Below are 24,183 nucleotides of genomic sequence, written 5' to 3'. Positions count from 1 at the left end.
CTTGGTGGAAGACACAGGTGTATGCTATTGCTCCCTGGTCAAACCGTGGGTGTTATACTACTGGGCATGCCATAGACATGTAGATCCAAAGCTTAAAGAAAAGGGTTGCTGTAGGAAGCCAGAGAAAGGCCTCTAGGTGACACCGGGATAATCTTTAGCTGTCAGCCCAGCCAGTTCAGACCAGCAGCCAGGTGACATCCTGAAGAATCACCCAATGAGATCATTACTTTGTGTGGTGGAACAAGTTAACATCTTACTCCACCTTTCACGTAAGTAAACGATATTCGGGAAACTCAGATTCATAAACCACCAGAAAGAAGAAAAAACAAAGTGAGAGAACTATGAGGAAAAACTCCTTTTCAATATGTAAAGCTTACATTATTCATCAATGGTTATAGATTTTAAGGCTGAAAAATTTTGATTCAGAAGAAGTTGGTGCTTTTTCAACAGAACCCACACATTCAAGTTATGACAAAATTATCCCTATCTGCTTATGTCTTTGAAGAGGACAGTCTGTTTTTTTTTTTTTAAATAAGCCTTCTCTGAACTCAGATAGTCCGTCTACTACAATTAGAAAATGCATACTGTTTTCTATTAACATGGTGATACCCAGCAACTTATCAATTAAAAATCCACTTATCCAATTAAATTGCTTGCACATTTACCTTGTAATTAGGCATCCTCTTATCTATCCAGCCTTTCCCAACAGGAGGTGGCAGAGCAGGACAGACATGTGGGAAAAGGGGCACCAACTCCACAGCAGAGGAAGTTGACAGTCCTATGGGTGGAGAATGACCACCAAACAGCCACTGGGACCCAAAATTTTTAAAGAGAAAAGAGAGAGAGAGAGAGAGAGAGAGAGAGAGAGAGAGAGAGAGAGAGAGAGAGAAACATTAGCCTGTTTTATACCAAAAGATGCTGGAATAAATGCTATAATAAAGGAATTTAAAGTGTAGAAATTTGCTGAGAAAATTATCTCATTTGTGATCAAGAAAGACCGTAAACACTTATAAATTACAGAAAAAGGTTTTAAAGTTTTATATCTAGATCACCATAAAAATTATCATTTCAGTGTCTTTCAATATTGGAAAGGAACTTCCTCGATAACACAATGAGACACACAAAGAAATGAGACTTTTACAGCCCCGTGGTTACACAGAGGCCTGGATTGATCTTAGCAGGTCAGGAAGCAAGCCCTAAGGTTGGGAATCCTGGAAAGAGACTGGTGGAGAGGGAGGGGAAAGGAAACAAAAGAGGGTGGGGGAAAGAAGTGAGATACCGTCAAAGAACTAGCTGAACAAAGTAAAAAAAAGGAGATTTGGGGCATTTCTTTTTAATTCCCAGCCTCCACCCCTCCTGGAGAGCACAGAGCAGCAGTTTGCATCATTTCATTTATCATTCTGAAATGGTTGTAAGGAGTTAAGGATGGTAACTTTATCATGATTCATTAATACAAACAGATTCTAGAGCAAAGAAATTGTAAGGACTGCTTGGGTGAACGTCTCGCTTCAGAAAAATAAGACAGCCAGCACAAGAAAAGGACAGACACTGAATATGGGTCACCCATTTAAAACCACCCAGGCCTCACCCCCATAACCCTGAGGTGGGGAGTCACTCGGTAGGTACTGTTTCAAAGTCACAATGTTTTACTTGTTTTGACATATGTAAAAATAGCTCTTAGATAGCTCTTAGATAGTGAATAGTAGAAAATACTCAAAAGACTAATGCTAAGTTTTTACAGAATTTTCTTTTTTAAATTTATAAAGGGGGAGTAATGCAGAGGTTTTAGGGGGGCATTTCTTGACATTATGTACCTCTAGTGGTAACAGTCTGGAATGACAGCCCTCCTAAACATGGCAAAAGCTACCAAAGCTTATCCAATAAAACGGAATACGATGTGCATCACACATCAAGATAGGATGCCAGAATGGCATGTATCATTATCATTAAGTCTAAGGAATAGCTTAGGGAGAGTTTGATGACGTCTTCTAGAAAAACGCACAAGGTGGTATCAGGCCTAAATTAATGAAAAGGTATACTGTGACTGAATGCTCGTTTGAATATGCTAATGAGATCAGTCTCGGAATGAAATCTATGCTATTCCTGGATCCAAAGTCATTTGCACAGATAGAGAACAACGAATTTGGCCAAAGCCAGGAAAGGTTGCACCATCTCACCATCCATCAAGGTGCAGTCACTTTTCTTTGCTACTCCAGTATCTGCATGCCAAACTCTTCTAAAGCGGGATCTGCTTTAAGCGAATTCAGAGGGCAGGAGAGGAAATACCCGCCACAAGACGCTTTCAAAGCAGGATTTCCACGCTGCCTTCCGTGGCTGGAATTCTCTTAAGCACTGCCCTGAATCTATATGCAAGAGTAGGGGGACCAGATCAGAATCAAAAATAGCTATTGATCTGCAGCTTGCTTTCAAGTCTGGCGGAGACTGTAAAAGTATTAACTTCGAGGCAATGGCAGCTTCTGTTCTTGGCTGCTGCGCTCTGCTCGGCAGCGGTTATTTCAGCACCGCGTTCTGGACAGCGCCCGGCGCTCGGGAAAGTTGGGTCCAGGCTGTGCCACACCAGCCAAGGCTGCCTGGTCTAAGCCTCTCTAATGAGAGCCAAGGAAAAAATACCGCAAAAAAAAAAAAAAAAAAAAAAAAAAAAATCTGCTCAGGCAAACTGAACGTCGAAGCATGAACTTTCTTGCCAATGTAGGACTGCGAGGCTGCGCCCTGATAATGTGGGGAACCCAAGACCACCGGGAAAGAGAGAAACTCCAACCCGAGGGCCAGGGCACCCCCGAGGCAAAAGGGGACCCACAATCCTGAGCCTGGCTAGGATTGGGGCCGGGGTCGTTACCTGTCCGTGGAGCAGGGGATAATGTTGCAAGGCGGCGTGGTCTGGCGCAGAGGGCAGCGGCAGCAGGGGCAGTAGAGGCTCGCCCGGGGCTGGCCAGCCCGGCAGCCGCGCGAGCAGCGGGGCGGCGGCGGGCTGCGCCGAGGCCAACAGCACCGGCGGGGGCGCGACCCCTGTGCCCAGCCGGAGCAACCCGGCGGAACCGGGGACCATCCAAACCCAGGGCGGTGGCGGCGGGTCTGCATTCATCGGCCACGGGAGAGGCTGGCGCCACTGGGACTGCTGGGGCTGCTGCAGCTGCCGCCGCCGCCGCTGGAGCCTGGCGCCCGCCAGCATCCTACACCCCCGCGCGGGCGGCGGCGGGGGCGGCGGGCGCCCGAGGTGCGGGCCGGCGGCGGCGCGGGCTTCGGAGCGAACTCACTTGGTTGCACGACGCGGCCGCTCGCTCCGCCCCTGCCCCGCGCTGGAGCCCCTCCTCCTGCCCGCGCCCTCCTTGCCTGCGCCGCCCCCGGGCCCGGCGGTGCCCCAGTCCCCGCCCCCAGCTCTGAACCCCCGAGGCGGGGACACCGCGCAGCAGCAAGGGGTACTCCCCACCAGGCCAGCTGATTCCTCTTCTGCGGTTTCCAGCCCGCTCCATTGTCGCTGCTAGTAGCCCAGGGCTCTAGCTGACGGTGCGCACGGCGGGGCTCCAGCAGCGATCCTAATGGCGAGCTCAAGCCGAGGTGGTGGCTCCGGAGCCCGGCAGGTCCCACCACCTGCCGAGCTGGGGGTGGGAAGGGGAGCCGGCCTGCTCTACCTGGTTTAAAGTGAGTCTAGGGCGAAGAGCCCAGGGGGAATACTAGACAGCCGACGCTGACGCCCCGAACCTTTCTAGGCATGGGTCGATTTCTCTTTTGCATAAATATGCAAAATATTTTCCAAGGTCCCTAGAGGGTCATACTTGCCCTGAAACCCAATTATTTTGGTACTAGAAGTAAAGTCCTTCCCCCTATCTGCTGGCTTCCGCGCCCTCCTTTGCCTCTGCTTTAAATCAGAGACACCCAACCTCTCCCCTCTCTCTGATGCCACGCACAAGACAAGTGGCCTCCTGGCTTAGAGCGCTCGGGTTCCGTGAACTCGTCTTTAATTCTTCGGGTCATAGGACTGAGTGCCTCCATGCCTCGCCATAAGCTGCTCTGCTGCTACAAGCAGAAGTGTCTGGGTCAAGGAACCTCTGGTTCCATTTGGAGCTTCCTCTCAGGCCGCGCCAGCTGAAGGAGTCTGGGTCTAAGCTGATCACACGCAGTATCCGCCAGGCGGCGCTGGTCCCAGCCCCTGTGCTAGCCTAGCTTGTGCAGAGGACTGGGCAGACTGGTCCTATGCCAGGCAGGTCTCCTCCATCAGTTGGTAGTGGCTTTCCAGCCCCAGTCCAGTCCTGGACAGTTCGTTCCTACAAGCAGGGTACACACTTCCACGTGCTAAAGAACCCTAAACCCTAGACATCCATCCTTAACACCCAGCCCTGCTTAGGAGCACTTGAGCAAGCCAAAGGATCCGTGCAGTTAAGATTTTACCTAGGAAGCCTGCCTGACTTGGGTGGAGTGCACCCCACTCAGCTGCATCCAAAGACACACCTAGGTCAGGCACATGCTCATCACTTTTCACCCCTTTAGCAGCCCTTCCTGGGAGATACAGACGGCCCCGGGAGCTTCTTAGGGTTTCTTCCAGTAAGTTTCTAGGGTCGCTTCCTCGTGCCCCTGGTTTGCCTAACTTCCTCCTGGCCTGGCATGATTTCTTTTAGATCTGAGCATATGCTGATTTGCATAGCTGGCACATCACTAGTTTTCTCCACCCAAAACACTTACAATTAGCGAGTTTCTCTCTCTCTCTCTCTCTCTCTCTCTCTCTCTCTCTCTCTCTCTCTCTCTCTCTCTCACGCCAAAGTACTAATAAGATTATTTCCCACATACAGCCCCAAAGCTTTGCAGCTTAGAGGACTGATGTCATCCACTGGAGCTTGTATGTGGCCCCATATGTACACAAGTGATGCCTGAAGCCATCTTGGTCTCTAGGGTCACAGTCCCTAACCTGATGAGTTGTGCCACTGGCTAAGAAGACTAATGGGCACCCTCAAAGCTGTACGGCTTAGCGAAGCAGAGCATGGTTTGTTCACCCCTTCCTGGTGTGACCTGGAGAGACAGAAGACACCCTCCCCCGAGTGGCCCTGCCTGTGTTGTGTGTACTCTCAGCAAAGCAATGCTTCATACCTGTGGCATGCCTCCCAGCTCCTGGAATAAAGAAAGGGAGTTAACCCACATCTGTGGGGACTTACCACATCCTTTCTCACACAGCGGTTGTGCAGTCAGCTTGGCTAAAGACTGAATCCCTCCCTGGGCTGTTTGGTGTTCAAAGGCCTTGACACATTGGGTACCCCCTGACTCTAAAGAGAGAGCAGTCTCTAAGAGTCTCAGAATGGTCACATGGCATGGTTTTTTTCTTTTCTTTTCATCTGTCACAGGTTCAACTCCATGCAAGAATCTCAGTGCTTTGAGCCACTTTTCTGCACCATGCTCCATGCTGGATTCTGGGTAACACAGGAAAAAAAAAAACCAACAACTCCCACTTGCTAATTGCTGCCAGGAGGCTTAAGAGAGTGTAAATCCTCCTTTAGGTTCTTGTTTCAATGTCTCTTCAGCCCCCACATAATCCAGGAACAACTTTACACCCCTGAAGATCTGAGCTCTCCTCTTGGGCCCCCTGGCTTCCTGGTTATTTAAGAGGATTCTCCATGACCATTCCTGTGAAGGTTACTTGGGTGTCAGAAGAATGCTTAAGGGTCAAAGAAACAGAAACTGAAAAGATGGAGCAGGGGGATACTACCATCAGGCCAGGCAGCATTACCTAAAGGTCATAAACCGGTAGACCAGCCCTCTGCCCACCTAGTAGATGTGGGCTGCAGTGGACATGTCTACTTACTGGTCAGCACTTTAAGGGGATCTGCCTACATGGGGCAGAAATTGGCGCCTCATTAAGTGTGTGCCCTACAGAAGTCAGTGGGGAGTTTGCTTTATAAAGGGTTTATGTCCAACCATCTTGACAGGCAAAGTCTGTCCTTTATATTTAGACAAAACAGACAATAATTCCAGCTAAGGTGAACCAGAACACTGTGTAAGCAGACAATCCACAGAAGGAGGAAACAGGCTAATTACCCTCGGATACTAATGAGTTCTGAGTTGCATATCATCTTTCAGGAAGAAATATTAGGGGATGTTAGGGGGAGGATGGTGGAATGAGATTTAGCAACCCGGAGAAGGTGTTCTTTTAAACTTTATTTTGTTTTTCTAAGTAACTTTGAAATGATTTTTAAAAAAAAAAAAAAAAAAAAAAAAAAAGGAAAAATGCAAATGCTTCCTGGCAAGCTTGCAGAGTTAAAATAATTGTCAGGGGAAGCTGGGGGACGTTCAGTGCCCAGGCTTCCCCCTCCCCCACCCCCAACAGTTCCCTGCCCACCTGCCAAGCTGTCCCTCCAAGGATCCTATCAGATGAAAACTCATTGTGGTGACGATGGAGTCCTGGAAGACAGCCAGGCAAGCCAGCTACCACCTTGGATGCTGGCAGATGCTGGGGGGGGGGGGGGGGTGGAGGATGGGCTGACAGTTTGACACCTGAGTCCCTGATGCATGTGAAAGGTCTCTCCAGCTGTATGCATTCAGAGCCAATTCTGAAGGCTCCTGGGCCACCTAGGAGCTCTGTCTTTGTCACTGTTGGAAGCTTTGAGCTAGAGTTCAGGAGCAAGGTCTAGGAGGAAGCTAGAATTGAGAGTGACAGCTGTCAGTAGTCGTGGATGTCACAGAAGCACTCTGATGTGCAGATTCAGTATGGTGGAGAGAGGGCAGCAGTTTGGGGGTTAAGTAGTGGTGTGTGATGCTCTGAAACACAGAGGGAAACAGGATGCACCCCGTAAAGGCAGGGGTTTTGAAAAGGGGGTGTTATTGTTGTTTTATGTGTGTCAATACAGATATCTTGAAAATGCAGGGAAGCACAGAGTCAACACATACAGGGAAAGACAGTGCTAACATTCCGTGGTCTTCTCTCTACAGCAATGTTTTCCTGGTTTTTAGATGTTTTTGTGTGTTTAGAGCATTCTCCTGTTGTGGCTTGGTGGGTGGGGTATAGAGGTCAGAGAATTTGCAGTTGTTTTTCTTCTTTGATCACGTTGGTCCAGATAATTGAACTCAGATTTTCAGGCTTGGTTGCAGACACCCTTAAGTATCTAGGCATCTCACTGGCCCAACATCATTGCACTAGCATCTCTCTTCCTACACTGTGGAAACCGACATACATTACAGTGTATATCTAGTATGCTGCACCTCGCGATATTGCGTTTCATATCCAATTTTATATTTTAATAAAGAACACCAGGTCAGCTTCTGCTGCATGTGATTCTAAGTCTTACTTGCACACAGCGCAGCAGCCTGTGGGCTTTGCATGTCAGCACAAAGTCTGCAGGAACTTGCTCATCCACATAGAGCACACAGCTCAGTGAGGACTGAGCACCATGGGTAAATGCTCCCGCCACTGGCAAAGAGAACAGAGCCACCAACGCCAGGGATCTCTGCTTATGACACCTCTTGCTTATCGGACTGCTATGGCTGCTCAAGCATGCTCTCCAGACAGACCTGCCTCTGGTAGCCTCCAAGGCCCCTGTCTGCTCTGCAAGGCAGCCATGTCCCTGTGGCATTTAAGGCACATTCCTCTCACACTGCATTTCTGGAAACGTCCCCAGAATGTCTTTCTGTGTGCTGTCCCAGACCTGGGCCACTTTTGTTCTTTAACATACCTCGACCCCATGCTCCAGATCAGCAGCCTCCCACCTTGAACTTCTGCCCCCACTGTCTCAACCACCAAGGTTATCCTGGAATTCTCCCCCCTTGGGAGCCTCGATGAAGCCCCCGCTACATGTTTTGTTCTAGAAAGAAGACTACATATTTGCTCTTCTAGGCTAGCTTGCACCTCGTACAGCATATCTACCTGAACATTTTCTGATGGATGCATCCTTGCTCAGTGAAAAGGGCCCAATAGATGCAGTGAAGATAAGGTATGAAAGTGAACATGTTCTGGGGATCCGTGCTCGATTCACTTTTAAGATTTTAGTTTCAAATATACAGAATACTATATAGTGTAAAAATTTTTAAACTATTGGAAATTGGAAAGATTAATGGTAGAAATAATAAAATATCCATGTGAATGGAATATTATTCTGTGATTAAAATGATGTTACAGAAGTCTGGGACTGGAACTAAATAATTCCATGCCACATCTTAAGGAAAATAACTCTAAAAGAGAGCCCCTTCCTTAATGGCTTCAAACCTACAATGTGTGGGAGGTCTGGGCCGCTCCGCCCCTCTCAATTCCCCCCCCCCCCCGTGTGTTGAACATCTATATTCTAAGCTCTGTTTATTCTCCTGTTTATGCACTTGGGCAGATCAAGTGGTTTATGGGCTGTTCATGATCTTTGTGTCTGGAGTCACTCTAGGCTCTCCCTTGCCCAGATTGCACAGGCTTCTGCCCTGGATCCAGAACAGGGACTCTGATCTCTTCCCCTCTGCCTTTCTCTCTGTTGACCTCTTTACCTTTTGTGGCGCGGATAACAAGAAGATTAAACAAACAAACTGAAAGTCCTTCAGTTACACTAACAGATGTGAACTGTGACCCTGGGTGAAGGATCTACACTGGCTGGAACTGGGGTTGATTTGAGAAGGAAGTTGAGGCTCCCAATAGCTAGGTTCAAAGAGGGGGCATCTATTTTGGTTGCACTTGTGTCTCATTCTTAACTTCTTTCGTGTTTGGCCAGCTCTTGCCCAAGGAAAGGAGGTATCCCTGCCTGGGTCCCTGCACCATGTCATATACCCACCTGGCTCTCCAGCATTCTTGGACTTGTAGAAGCCCAGGACAGGAGAGCTTTCTTGGATGCCCTGCCTCTTTGTGAAAGTCTTTTTCAAGTGTGTGATCTTAAATCAGAGCTACAGACCCAGTGCCTTACGGGTGCCCCATGCAGAGTGAGAGGCTACCTTCCAGAGATGGTGCTGGACAATACTAGCTATCTGTGTGGGGTCTGAGGTGAAATGATACAGGGGAGAAGGCTTTCTTCTTCCACAGGCAGGTGAAACAGACAACAGGGAAGCTGCCTCAAACAGCAGACCTGCCCTAGTACCTACCATCTCTTTACCCAGCTCTGGAAATCAATAGCAAACACAGAAGAGCACTACCCCACTCAACAGACAGACAGACAGACAGACAGACAGACACACACACATACAGACACACACACACACACACACACACACACACACACACACACACACACCCCTATTACCTAACTATCATCTATTTGTTGTCTACATGTTAGCCAATCTATCTGCCTCCTCTACGAATCTGCCGTTTATTTACCCCTGAAAGGATATCCAGTTAAGGAAAAGGGATCAGCAAGGATCTATCTATTCAGCCTGTTTCCAGGCCACTGTTCAGGTTTCACTGTTGTAGCCACACATGGTACCTCCCTGAGATCTGCAGAGAGGCAGACTCTGGGCCGGGATCACTTCTGAGTCCTACCCACCCGTTTCATCTGCATGTCTCTTTAAGGCCAGGAATATTTAGGAGAACAGGAAAGAAGAGAGCTGATTCAAGATTCAGTCAGGGTGCGTTTCACCTGTGGGCTTTTGCAGGGGCTCTTGGGTGTGTGTGGTTTACCTGTGTGTACATGCTTGAGTGTGTGCAATTTTACATGAGCATATATACACATGTGTTTGTGTGCACACAAATGCATGCCCACACACACCCATGCACACACATACACATGTGGAGACCAGAGGTTAATATCAGGCATCTTTCTCAATTGCTGTCCACCTGATTTTTTGAGGCAAGATCTCTTACTGAATCTGGAGCTCCCTGTTTCTGCTAGACTGCATGGCCAGCGAGCCCCTGAGAGCTGTCCATATCCACACCCCACCCAGTGCTGACATTAAAGGAACACACCTCCATATCTGGTGTTTGTTTTTTATGTGGGTGCTAGGGATTAAAACTCAGGTCCTTGTATTTACACACCAAGCAACTGAGCCTTTTGTTTTCTTGATAGGTGAGTTATATTTTTGGAACAGGGTCCCATATAACCCAGGCTGGCCTTGAATTCACAGTGTAGCTGAGGACAACCTAGAGCTCCTGATCCTCCTGTTTCCACTGTGATGGGATTACAGCCCTGTGCCGCACGCCTGATAACAGAGTGCATTTCTTCAGAGTTACCAGAAAAGCAACCCTCCCCAGAAGAAAGTGCCCTGGGCCATTCCTTGGTGGCTCAGTATCTGACAGCATGTTTCTGACCACATAGACTGCTGGAAACTCATCAGTGCATTTCCATTCCATTAGCTGCCCTGGGTCTGCACAATGCGGTGCCCGTGGTGGAGGACCCATATGTGACAGTTAGAAGTGCTGAACCAAGCCCACAACACAGCTCCATCCAGGTGACAGGGCAGGGCAGCAGTGGCACTCAGCTGGTGGCCACATCTGCCATGGTTAATGCTGGGCATAAGCTATGTTGCTTGTACAAAACTCCAGGAGAGATTAACTTGAAATCTGGTCAGGACGTGGGCAGATGAGCCGCAACATGGGGTCTGACCATTGGACATGCACAAGAACCACAGTACCCTGAGCACACACACAGATCATCATGGGTAAACCCATCACGATGCCACTGAAAGGATCTATGTCTGTTTAGATGACAGGAAGTTGAGGCAAAGGGGCCAGCAGATGAGATGACTCAGTGAGCATGTGAAGCAAAGCATTTATGCCAAGCCCTAACCTCAGTTCAAGCCCCAGGGCCTTGTGTGACAGAAGGAAAGAACAGACTCTCAACAATTCTTAGACACTAACATGTGCGCTGTGGAATGCACACCTCCTCGTGGCCCTGTACATGCACACACAATAAATACTTTTTCATTACAAAAATTAAGAAACGGGGGGCAAAGAAAAACCTGCAGCGTGCCCCAGCCCCTGGAGTTGATCATTTGCAGGACTGGAATTCAGATTTGGAGAACCAGACATTCAGGGAAGGAAATCAAAGGCTCTGGGACATCTCATGAGTGATAGAATATCTGGGAAGCAAAGGTCACATCACTTCTCCGTCCCTTCTCTTTAGAAGAGTCCCAGCAGGGAGCCAGTCTCCTTAAGCCTGATTTCAGAGCACTGTGCATTCCAGAGAGTACCCATCACCCCTGAATTAGCCTCATAATCCTTCAGTCCACACTCTCAACTCCTTGTAGTAAGTTATATACCATCAGAAATGAATTAGGAGACTAAGTGTGCTCTCTGCACCGTTGATTGTCTTAATATTTCCCCCTTGATAAAACTGTCTTGCAAAGAAAGAAAATTCACAGAAAAGTCTGTAGTTTTCTTCCCTGGGCATTTATCTTTAATAATTCTGTGCATTCAGCAACTTCTACCATTTATCCCTTTTCTCTCACTCTTCCAGCTCATTAGTAAATATACTGAAATAATCTCACCTCGTACCACCCCCTGCGGCACCTGGCTTCCAACCGTTCCCCATGGTCAGAATTAGACAGGGCAAGAACTTCCACTAAGGAGCTATACAGATCCAAACATGAAAGCATAAAGCCTGGTGCTGAGAGTGGCTTGTAGGGAGAGCTAAGCCATCAGAACAGACAGTTTGGGGACTGCCAGGAAACCAGAGAGAGCCTAGATGGTGTGCAAAGACCAGCTCTCTCCAGCTGTCTCAGCAAGTGTTTTCAAGTGGTTGGGCCATGCTTCATGGCTCACCTCTAAGGCTATCAGTGAGGTGTATGGATCTGCTTTTGTGGGACACTCACCCTGTTTCCTAACCCCACCCTCCACTCTGCCTTTACTATTCTAGAACCCAGACCCTGACATTGCTAGCTCTCCAGGTGGTGTCTTACTCCTAAGTAATAAGCTCCATCAGCCATGGATCATCGCATCTGCTACAGTGGCCGAGGAGCATATTCTGGTCCCTGCTTTGTTGTGGGCTGGGCTGCCACGTAATTCTAGGTTACTTCTGTGATCTCTGTCGACTCCATTTCCCCAGATAGAAGCAGTATCTCATGTAAGGAAATGAGGCCCATTTATAGCAATGCTCTCCAGGGTCGAGCATCACGACAGCTGGGAGTGGGTGGAAAGACAGCATTTCATTGTCATGGTTTCCCTGTCCAGTGGCACAGCCTGGATTTCTTGTTCCTCTGTTCATGTCTGTGCCCTCAGCCAGGTTGTGACTTCTGGAATGCAGGAGCCCAGAGACTGTTGTGGGCATCGTGCACAAACATGTAGAACCTTCTCCCATTTCAAGATAAAACAAATCATTGTCAGGCACCCATGTGGCTTGAGAGCTGTTGGAGGGCAGACCCGCCAGTGGCTGAAGAGTAGCATCCTTATCACATTAAACCCACACATAGAGTCCCTGTTCCTGCTCATATCAATATGGCAGTCCTACCACAAGCCTGAAGCCTATGGCCAAGTAAGGGGCAGGTCAACTATGGCTACCTCTCAGGCCCTCAAAAGGAGTAGTTTTCCTCAGGCAAGTCAGTGATAAACAAACAAATAAATGTATAAATATATTAATTAATTAATTAATTAATTAATTAATTAATTAAAAAGTAGCTCCTGAAAAAGAACCCCTAAAGAGGAGAGAACAAAACATGCTGAGACACAGGCCCCTCATTTCTGAAGAGAAATTCAATTCCTTTTTCCCAACCACATGTGGATCCACAGTGCAGAGCTAAGCTAAGTCCTCCTGGGACTCAGCATCTCCTACATGCTGTACTGGGCGTACCACACAGGGGCTTCAGCCACCCCGGACAGAGGGGCTACAAGACCTCTGGGCCCACCCTCCCCTCATACACCTGTGCTGCTGCCTTGTGAGTCAGACCTGGTCACCCAATGCCTCTCCAGTGTCCAGCATCAGGGTTCTGTGTACTGTCTTCATTTGTCACCAAGGCAAAGAGCAAGCTCAGAGGAATAGATTGGTTTTGGAAAGCAAGAACATAATTGCAGGAAAGCCCAAGGGAAGGATCCGGCTGACAGGTAGCCAGCGGGGCAGGGAGGCCATCAGTGGAGGGCTGTTTCACGTCAGAGGCTTCCATCCTCCTCTCCAGCTTCTCCACCTCTGTAGGCAGCTCCTCCTGAAAGTGACAGCTTCACCTGATCAACAAATCTGGTGACAAAGGAGCAGGTTCTCATAGGGGCCCTGTAGTTACCCTAGCTCCTTTCTAGACCTCTGAGCTAAGCATAGAAAATCAACAGTGAAAGATGCCCCCCGCAAGCCCCAGAACACCCAGAAGTACCTTTCTACACCACACAGAGGCAATGGGGTTTGTTGAGTGATATGACCCCTTGTTAGCCACAGTGTCTTACTAATTTATCTGCAACTATCACTGGGTTCACCCATCAGAACAGGACATGGAATAGATGGACCATGGGGAGTTCAGAGGAGTTGGCGAAGGCCTGGAGCTGGACACAGATCTGGGGCTATTGTTCTTTGACAAGAAGAGTGACACCCCCCCCCCCCACACACACACCCAAGAAGCTCATGAGTTGAAAGCTTGGTTACAGATGCGATAGGATCATGAAGGTACTAAGGTCATCAGTGGCTTCATCTGTTGATGAGTTCACACTGAGTGAATGAGTGAACTAGGGGGAATATATATGACATTTAATACAATTTTTGAAGCATAAGGCTGACTTGTCCATAAAGATGGGGAAACCGCAAGAGTTTTGTGAGAACTATCATTGGCTCATGGATAAGTGATGAAAGCTGTTGTTCTCTTGTGGGAATTAAGACAGAACTCTGAGAGAATCCTAGGTAGAGTTGGGGTCCCCATAAAGTGGCAATGCTCTGTCATCTGAAACCTGGCACTCATCCCTGAAAATCCTCAGGGAACCTGACCCCAGTGCCCTGAAGTCTCTTAGGGAGCCTGTTCATTCAGCCCTTAGGATCCTTGGGGAACCTGTTCCCTTGCCCCTAAAATGCTGTGGAGAACCCACCTGGTCAGCCCTCCAGTTCAGGAGAGGGCCTTTTGCCAGTGGTTCAGCCCAGACCACCCACTGAGGCCTGGGTGTGGTCCCACCATGGGATTTAAAAAAAAAAAAAACAAAAAACCTCTGGGACATACAGCCTCAATCTGGTCCCCAGAGAGCTGCCACACACAAGGACCAGAGGTGTGCCTCAGAACAAGATACCTGAAAAGGTGGGCCTCTATGACTGAGATATAAGGAGAACACTGAGATAAAAGGATCAAACCCCCCAAAGACAGCTAGTATAGGAATTATAGGGCATTAGATATGAAATCTATGTGCGGGATACATTTAAATAAAATTTAAATGTATTACAGGGCTCTGCCATGAATGTTTTAAAATATTTTAAAATCGCATTGTAAACTTGAGGCTGAAAGAGAAAAATTATTTTTAAAAATTGTAGGTGAGTTTGTGAGTCAATTTAATAAGCCCTTCATGAATGAGAATAAGGTTTAAAACACAATGTGTGTATATTAAAAACCAAATGAGGGAGCTGGGGAGCCAGCTCAGTAGGTAAAGTGCTTGCTGTGCAAGCACGAAGACCCTAATTCAGATCCCTAAAACTGCATTAAGGCCTGGCGTGGTCGCACATGTATGTAATACCAGTTCTGGGAAGACAGAGTGAGGCAAATCCTAGAGGCTTGCTGGCCATCATCCCAGCGAAAATTCTAGGTTTAGTGAGAGATTCTATTTTTAAAAGGTGGAAAACAAGAGAGGATGACACATTGTCCTCTGGCTTACGTGTATACGCATGTACACACACACACACACACACACACACACACACACACACACACACACACACATACACATACAAAGTGAAGAGATACAATAAAAATAGAAAGCTATAAATTATATCAGATACATATGCATGAAAATGTATGAAGCTTATCATCATATTTAATTAATATATGCTAATAAAGCCACAAGTAAATAAAGAGCTCAAACTAAGCTGAAGAGCTGAAGGACTTGAAGAGTATAGGATGTATTTACCCAGAATCCCCTCCTTCCCAGGGAACTTGTAAGCGAGGGTGAGCAATTGGAGGATAAAGCAAGCAGCATGAACGTGTAGCTAGGGAGAGCACCAGACTGATGGGTGATGGAGAAGAGACCAGGAGACAGTAGGCAATACGTGGTGGATTGAATGTGAGCTGCCCTACAGGCTCGGGTGTGTGAATACTTGGTCCCTTGCTGCTGGTGCTATCTCTTTGAGGGCTGTAGAACCTTTAGGAGGTGGAGCCTTGTGTTAAGAAGTAAGTCCCAGGGGATAGATTTCTGGATTTGGCCTTGGCCCCACTTCCTGTCTGCTTTCTGTTTCTTGTTTCACCAACATATGAGGTGGGGAGTCCCACTTCGCACACGCCTGCCACCATGAGAGACTGTAACCCCAAGCTCTGAGCCAAAATAAAGCCTTACTCCTTTAGGTCACTTCTTGTCCTGTACATTGTCAAAGCAAGAAGAAAGTCGCTAGTAAAAGAAGTAAGGGACAAATAAAGGCATGGGGGTGGGGGGAGAAACAGACCTCAAAAGGCAGTTAAAGAGAGCTCTGGGGGAAGGAAGGAGCGCCCCGCCTGGAGGAAGGTGAGAAATGCTGGCACCAAGAGGAAGCACCAAGAGAAAGAATGTCTATCAACCTGTCCAGCCCTGTGAGGCAGCGAGAACTAAGGAACTTTGCAGGGTTCAAAATTAAGCTAAAACCAAAGTACTTGACCAAAATAGCATGTAAATTTGGAGGGAAAGTAAAGATACTTATTAAAATTTAACTTTGCCAAATTAAATATTCATGTTGGGATTTCTACAGTGGATGCTGAAGGAATAAAAATAGGATTTGGCAAGTGTTTTTTTTTAAATCAATATATAAATGTTATTTGCATTTCCATAATGTATGCAATAAATGGAGGACATAACTTAAAAACATGTAGTATTTACAATAGCCACAAAAAAAGATGAGGTCCATAAGAGTAAACTAGCAAAAAAATGTATAATTTCATCACAGAGAAAATTGTATAACTTTATTGAGACATTTAGAAAACACTTAGAACTGGAGAAATGGGCCACTTTTATGGATAGAAGTGTAATGTGTTAAATTTACCAGTTCTTCCCAAATGTATGCAGGGTTTTAATGCAATCAAAATAATCAAGCGATTGTTTTTAATAGATCATGGTGCTAATTATCAAATACATACTACAAGGGCAGGGGGAAGAATAGCCAAGACAGGACCGCCCTGCTGAAAGAGGACACTGTAAACAAACCGAGCAAGCCTTGCTGGACAGTGAAATGGGCACTGTGACTTATACTTGTGAGTGTAGCACTTGGAATGCAAAGTCTAGAATGCTGCAAGTTCAAGGCCAGCTTGGGCTATAGAGTATGACATTGCTCCAAAACAAACAAAACAGTGGTTAACAGTGCTTACTGCTCCTCCAGAGCACCTGTGTTCGGTTCCCAACAGCAGTCAGTCAGGAGGCTCACAGGTATCTATAGCTCTGGCTCTAGAAGATTTAAAGCCTTTGGCTTCTGAGGGCACCTGCACTCATATGCACATACTCGCAAGCACATGCATGCTTGTGCATGTATGCACGTGTGCAACACACACACACACACACACACACACACACACACACAGAGAGAGAGAGAGAGAGAGAGGAAGAGAGAGAGAGTGTGTTAAAGATAATTAAATGAGTCTTAAAATAGTGTTGAATAAAAATGTGAAAGAACACGACAGAACAAATCTTGAACCCTTGCCTCATTCAATATGTATCATAGAACTAAAAGCAACAGATAAAACTATTAAGCCCTTGGGTAGATAAAATTTTTATAGGCACAGAAGGCATAGTATTTTAAAAGAACAATGAAAAGTTGGTACCCATCAATACTGTATTTGAAATGTTGCCCTTCAGAAAACTTCATTCTGGATTTGAAAAAGAAATTCTCAGCCTAAGACAAAAGTTCATAATGCACACACCAAACAAAGACTCATAATCTATAGACTGCCCAACATATTTAAAGAATGCTTGCACATCAACGAACAACTAGCAGGCCAATAAGAAAAGACTAGACTACACATTTCATAAAGTATATCAACAGATGGCTGGGGTCTTTGTGGGGATCCCTTCTACAGAGTCCAGAGTCTCCATGGTAAGTCCAAGTTCAACCTCTACTGTCCAGGCACTAAGACAGCCTAGAGCCGTTGAGTTCTGCGTTTAACTGCTGTGTGCTAGATCTGCTGTAGGGTCTGTGTGCTTGCTGTGGGGCCCAACGTGGTCAGAATTTGTGACCAGAGAGGTCAGGATAGAGTTCCTGCTTGGAAGGGCTTAGGCTTGGGCACCTGCAGTGAGATGTGGCTGTGCTGCTCCACGTCTATACCTAAATATTGCCGGATGTCTCCTAAGAGGACCACCCCACACTGAAAACAGTATCACAAATCAGAGCAGAGTTTCCACAGTGACCCTGCCTGTACCTTGGCTACCAGGCTTCTTGGATCATATTAGTATTCTTGTTCTGAACAGATGCTGTCACATGCCTCCATCACACCATCTGTATCTACCCAGCTACACATCACCTGAGCGTAGCACACAGATTGCTGAAACCCTAGTCCCCAGTTTTATCAGTCTGGGCACTTTGTATTTGCACTGAAGCAGTTGCCCCACTTCCCTGTGGCTGCCCGCCTTCTCCTGTGCATTTCATCCAAGAGGGTTAGACATGATGAGTACAACCTCCTACCTCCGACAAAGAGCAAAATGTGACAAAGGCTCAACTGTGCCTTTCTGAAAGTTCTCCACCTCAAGGAATGCTATGGGCCATTTCTGTAACTATAAAGGTGTCAGCTGATGAACATTCAAGTTTATTTTTCATGACGCTGGAGATCCAGCTCAGGGCATTGCACATGCTAGCCAAGCACCACTGTAGTGCTGAGCTCTATGGCTAGCTCTTCAGTGTGTTCAGTGGAGAATTCCATATTGGGACTCTTCCCACAAGAGCATCAAGAAAAGCAGTAGCCAGCTCTCAACAAAGCCACTCCTGTCATTACCCTCCAGCATGACCCTGGATCTGGACCCATGAGTCACACTGTGAGAACAATATCACTCTTACAATCAAGGGCAAGATGCCTTAAAATAACATGGCTCCCTCTTCTGCAGCTGGAGCTGCTGTCCAGTGGAAGGGACGGATGGATCAGAGGTTAAGAGCACTGGCTGCTCTTCCAAAGGTCATGAGTTCAATTCCCAGTAACCACATGGTGACCCACAGCCATCAGTAATGAGATCTGGTATCGTCTTCTGGTGGGTAATCACATCTGCAGACAGAACCCTGTATACGTAATAAATAAATAAATCTGAAAGAATGAATGAATGAAAGAAAGAAAGAAAGAAAGAAAGAAAGAAAGAAAGAAAGAAAGGCCAAGCAAAAGAAGCCAGCACCACCAAGGCTCTGCAAGTGCTATCAAGGGGTAAATAGTAGAAGCTGAAGGGTCACACAGGAAGCCTACATTCCTAGAAGCACCAGAAATGCACTAGAAATGACCTGGCCAGCATAGGACCAACACTAGAGGTACGTTTTCCGCTGTGAAGGTGACTGAAGCAGTCCTTGGCCAAGAAAGGACAAGTTGCTTTGATAAACACGTCACTTCACCCTAGACTCTCCTAACGGATTCAGCTGCTAAAACAGGACTATGAAACTATCAGGAAGATAATGGTGGAAAAGTAGATGGTCCTCATGAACGCAGATACATCCTGGGGTCACAAAGAAGAAAATGAGTTTGCAGGCAGTGCTGGGTCTCTGCTTGGTTTCTGGAGGCCACATTCCTGCCCCTGTTCCATTTTCAAGCCTAGACATGGAGATGCTGTTAGGATGTCTTAATGAATGGTAGGAACCTCCAGTGTGAGGGAGCCTGGAGGTGAGGCTGCTGGATGGGAGTCATAAGGGTGGGACCCTGTGGTAGGATTACTGTCCCTACAGGAAGATAGGAGTATTTTCTTTCTACATTAAATGGAGAGAGAAGCAAGTGGCCATCTTCAAGTCAGGAAGGGAGCTCTCTTCAGAAGTGTGGGAAACGGAGGCCTCCTGTTTAAGCCATAAGCCATTGGTAGTATTGTGATATAGTTTGTTTATTGTCCAGAGCTGGGAAACACAAACTGAGTCCACAGAATGGGGCTTTCCCCTCCAAGGAACCACTGGACTGTGAGTAAAGCAGAGAACTCAAAGAAACAGCAAGCAGAGAAGAGCTGCCATAGACAAGCTGACAGCCTCAGACAGTCTAAGGAGGGAGATGAGAATATCATTGCCCAGCGTGGTGCCAAGCACAGTGCCCTCTGGGTCTCCCACCAACCCAGGATCATTCAGGATACCCCAGTGCCTAAGGTCCCATCCAGTTAGCCAGTATGTCTCTGTCCCTGACCAGAGGGCACATTAGGCTGTTTCCTCTCCCTGCAAAGCACTACACCTGCCACATGCTTTCTCTGTCACCATCAACTCCCAAGTTCCTCCAAGGTCCAGCCTGGAAGTCAAGTCTTGTTCACCTGAGCTCTCCATGAAGTACTGACTGCTCTCTTCAACATAGCATGGGCATTGATGACCAGGACATCACCAAAACTTCTATTCTCCCCCCCCCCCACCTCCACTTGAGCTAGAGAGAAGAGGACAATTCAGTGTTACCAGTGTGGTCTCTGTGAGTGGCAGTGAGCAAGTCAGGTAAGCAGACACCACCTGACACTATTGCTCTAAAGTGAGACAAACAGCAAGTTCGGGATGGCTACACACAACCCTTCAAAAGATAAAGAGCATAAAATGGCCCTGTTCTCTTGGCAATTGCAAAATCCTTTAGCAAAGCTAAGCTGGTGTGCCACCGAAACCGTAACATGGGGTATCCAGTTAGGGGTGACTTCAAACGCTTTAAGTATGAGGAGAGGGGGTTCACAGCCTGCCAGGCTCACCTACCCTACCACGGAGCCACATCCAAGCAAAGTCTGCACTTGCTCTTCGGTGAGTAGGGAGTCCTCCTCTGTGCCAAGGACAGACTTCTCCTGAGGCACTAATTACCACCAGCCCACATGCAGCTCCATCACTCCACACACTGCCAGGAAGGACTGCTGTGAGGAGCCTCTGCACTAAAGGACAGTTGGTACGTGGACCATGAGAAGTTATTTAGAATATCATATGGGGGTGGAGGTGGGATGGAAGTGACACCGGAAGGTATCGTGTGTCCCTGTTTTCTGTTTAATTTGGCAGCCACTTCTGTGTGCTCGCTGACCAGTTCTGCCTCAGCAGAGCGTACTTGAGCTTGCCTGCAGCACAGCAAAGGTTTGCCCCCCTCACTGCAAGTGGGGGAATCTCCCCTGTGCTTTCCTTTTTCCTTCCATCCTTCCACAGAGGAAATGTCAGGTCAGGCCTCCTTCACCTCCATACATTTCATTTCAAGAAAAGGAAAACTGGAGGTATGTGCTGAAAAGTGGCACTTCTGTGTCGTGTGGCCAAACTATTTCTAAGTTTTGAGGTGCGCCACTGTCTTACAACGCACCAAAAGCTCAGAGTCCCAGTTTCTGTTAATCCTTCTGCTTTTGTTCACTTTCTGTAGAGTTTTATTACAGTTGTCCTCATAAGAGTGGGGAGACACTAATTCCTTAAGGCTCTGAGCCCAGTTCCTATTATTAGTAACATCAACTTTCTTTTTATGTGCGTGTTGGTCACTGGCTTTTTGTGTATCTCCTCTCTCTCTCTCTCTCTCTCTCTCTCTCTCTCTCTCTCTCTCTCTCTGTGTGTGTGTGTGTGTGTGTGTGTGTGTGTGTGTGTGTGTGTCTGTGTGTGTGTGTGTGTCTGTGTGTGTGTGTGTGTGTGTGTCTGTGTCTGTGTGTCTCTGTGTGCATGTGCCTCTGTTTGAGTTTGGATGGAGGTCAGAGGACAGAATCATGTGTTGATCTTTGCCTTCACCATGACTTAGGGTAGGTAGGCTCTCTTGTCTGGGGCTGCATATGCCAGACTGAGCTTCCATGGATTCTAGCTCTGCCTCCCATTTTACTGTAGGAGTGTGGAATTACAGATGTGTGCTGAGGTCCAAACACTCACATATGCACAGCAAGTGCTTTACCCACTGAGACATCTCTCCAGCCCTTACACAACCTTTTTATAAAATGCTCTTTGCCTGTTTTCAAACATGGTTATTTGCCCTGTTACTGGTAGGTAGACATTCTCTATGTTTCCTGAAATTAACCTCTCACAAGACACAGGATCTGAGGTGTCTCATACTCAGAAGCTTGCTTTCTTCCTCTTCTGGGCATTTCCTCTGGTGAACTTGTTTTATGTTGCGATGGTCCAGTTTGCCTGTGCTTGCTCTCTTTGTTCCCTCCATCTCTTTGAACATTCTCTGCTCTTGTATGCTATTGTGTTGCTATTAGTTAAGTAGAGGAAATCTTCGTTTGGTTTCTGTATGTGTGATAAACACTATGACCAAAAGCAACTTGGGGAGGAAAGGTTTAATTTGGCTTCTATTTTTTTCCCTTTATAGTCTATCACTGAGGGAAGTCAGGGAAAGGACTCAAGCAAGAACCACGGAGGAAGCAACTTGTTGGCTTGCTTCCCTGGCTTGCTCAGGTACCACTCTTACACTGCCCAGGGCCGCCTGCTCAAGGATACCATCACCCACAGCTGGCTAGGTCCTCCCACATCAATCAACAATTAAGAACACGTCCTTCAGACATGCCCACAGGCTTATCTGATTAAGACAATTCCCCCCGTTGGGATTCCTTCCACCCAGGGATGTCTATGTTTGAGTTAAGTTGACAAAACCTATGAAAAGCTCCAAAGCATCGGGCTTTGTGAACGATGTGGTTTTGAGTCAAGGTTCTAGATAAAATTCTAATTCATCTGCTTTCTCCTCTGGAAAGTAGAGTGGATATCCCAATACTACTTTCAGTGCTTGATGACTGCACTAGTCTCTAAGGGAAATAGAACTGTTATAATATGTGTGTGGACACGTGTATACATATGTATATGTGTATATATGCATATGTATTTTATACTCACACATATATATTAAAAGTGGATTTACTAGAATGACTTACACAATCAGGTCTGTGTAGTTCAACAATGGCCCCAAGAGGCTGAGAGCACAGTAGTTATTCTTCAGTCCACACAACTGGATACCATTGTCACTAAAAGAATGGAAGATTACTGGAGAGCTGCTGGTCTTTATGGGACACTGGAAGGCCAAGAAGCTGGGCTCTGGTGTCACTGAAAGATGGTGGGGTCAGCAAAGCCATGGAATAGATAGGTGCACTTACCAGCAAGATGTGCAGACAAGCAGGCAGCACAGCTTCTCCCGCAGAGGAATGCACTGCCCACTCAGGTGAGGGACTTTCCCCTGCTGAGACTTCCTGGACATGCCCTCACAGGCTGTCTTCCAGGCCCATCTCTTAGGTTATTCCAGATCTTGTCAGGTTGATAGCCATGGTTATCCATCCAAGGACACAGGCTGACCCAGGGGTAGCACCTCCCCCTCTCCTTGGAACCCTCTGCACCTGGCTTTTGGAAGCACAGGATCTGGGCCCTGCTCAGTGACTATGGTGCATAAGTCCCACAGCCTGGGGAATAGCGACCCCTGCTCCGCCCCTGACTCCCTCACAGGTTCTTCAGTGATGCCTTGAGCTCTTTGCTATCCTGCACTTTTGCTGGCTGACACTGGCTACTTCAAGATTGTTACCGTCTCAGTTGTACCTTTCTGAAGGAGAGCCTCTGATGAGTAGCTTCTCTGTTCTGTGCACACTGGCACATGCCTCTGGGAGCAGCGCAGAGACTGTCGCATAAGACACTACCACAGAAAAGACAGGGACACTGCACTCACTGTTCCCACTACACACTGTTAACTCTGCAGTTTAAAGAAATGCTTGGAGTGTTTTTCTGTTGAATTGTGAGATAGAATTTACTGGAAAGAACATGATTTAGGTTTTGCCTTTTTTTTTTTTAGATGTAGTCTTTTTTTTTAAATAAACTTCTTAAGTAAACATTACTTAAATGTCCATTGTGTGTAATAAAATGTATCCATTTAGACATCCCCACCTCCCATGAGAGGGACTTGAACACTGTCCCGCCTCAGTGTTGCATAGCTCATGGGTTCTTTAATTTGCCTTGGACAGTTACTAAAGATGTTGAGTGACTTTTCATGTGCCTGTGTACTCCATCATCAAGTGTTGTTTCAAATATGTTGCTGAGCTTTTAATATTAAAATCTGAAATCACTTGCACCTAGATTTGATTTGCATGGGATAAAATGCATTTACTTAAAATATGTAGTTTCTGTATGTACTGTAACACTTTATTGAAGTGCCTATCCAAATATTTTTACCATTTTTATTAGATTGTTTATCTTCTGAAGTTATTTGAGCCATTCGTATATTATGAATACAATTTCAAGATCCAACCATTTTTCTTAAACAAGTGCTCCTAAGGTTGCTGCAAACTTGTAGTTAATTTTAAGAATTCTGAATTTGACAGTCCTTTACAGTGTTCTCAAGGCTTTCCCAGAGTGACAGATTTCCAGAGGCCCTGGCCATTTGGTACTCTTCCCGCTGGCTCTTCATTTCCACCAGTACCTGCATATTACAGCCAGTCTGTGTGACCCACCTGCCTTTCCCTGTGCAAATGGCATGGTGTGTTGCTTAGTCTATTATAAGATCAGATGGTACAGTCACATAAAAACTGCAAGTGCCTGGAAGAGCCCTTCCCCCCTCCTCCAAAAAAAAAAAAATGAACAGAAAGGACAGCATTAGCAAACTCACAAGTCCCTTCAGAAGGGTGTGAGATATCAAGGTTGCATCAAGGTCACCCACTTTGGGGCAGTGCTGAAGCTGAGGGGCCCTTTCAGGGTAGACCCTGGGTTCCTGTCAAAGGAATTTTCTGCTCAGAGTTAAGTCACGATTCCCGCCCCCCACCCCCTCTATTGTCTCAACATGGTGAAGCAAATGGATTGATTTTTAATGTAAACCATGCTTGTATTCTGGGAACAATCACCTCTTGATAATAATATATTATTCTTTATAGAAAACATGCATAATTAAAATGCCACAACCGACCTTCAGTTGCTGCACCTTGGCTGCAGAAATTCACAGCAGCACACTTTGGTCTTTACTCTCCACTGTGTGTGTGTGTGTGTGTGCGTGTGCGTGTGTGTGTGTGTGTGTGTGTGTGTGTGTGTGTGTTTGTATGTGTGTGTGTGTGTGTGTGTGCAGGTGTTACTGTCACCTGTGTTACTCTGGTGCACGTTATAAATG

At 46.8% G+C, this 24,183-nt stretch overlaps 1 protein-coding gene across 1 annotated transcript in view; it reads right to left on the bottom strand.

The window, feature by feature from the left end:
- TCERG1L (transcription elongation regulator 1 like) overlaps positions 1–3,255 on the bottom strand; it is a 197,870-nt gene extending 194,615 nt beyond the window's left edge. The window contains exons 1-2 of the mRNA XM_084758363.1: positions 2,858–3,255; positions 666–809 (exon numbers count right to left, since the gene is read on the bottom strand). Coding sequence (XP_084614489.1) covers positions 666–809; positions 2,858–3,190 — 477 coding nt within the window. The 5' untranslated portion in view covers positions 3,191–3,255. The remainder of the gene's footprint in view (positions 1–665; positions 810–2,857) is intronic.
- Between the last annotated feature and the right edge of the window lie 20,928 nt (positions 3,256–24,183).

The sequence above is a fragment of the Acomys minous genome, assembly GCF_964271855.1.
Source record: "Acomys minous genome assembly, chromosome: 2".
Classification (NCBI taxonomy): domain Eukaryota; kingdom Metazoa; phylum Chordata; class Mammalia; order Rodentia; family Muridae; genus Acomys; species Acomys minous.
This window is presented reverse-complemented; position numbering and strand designations above follow the sequence as displayed.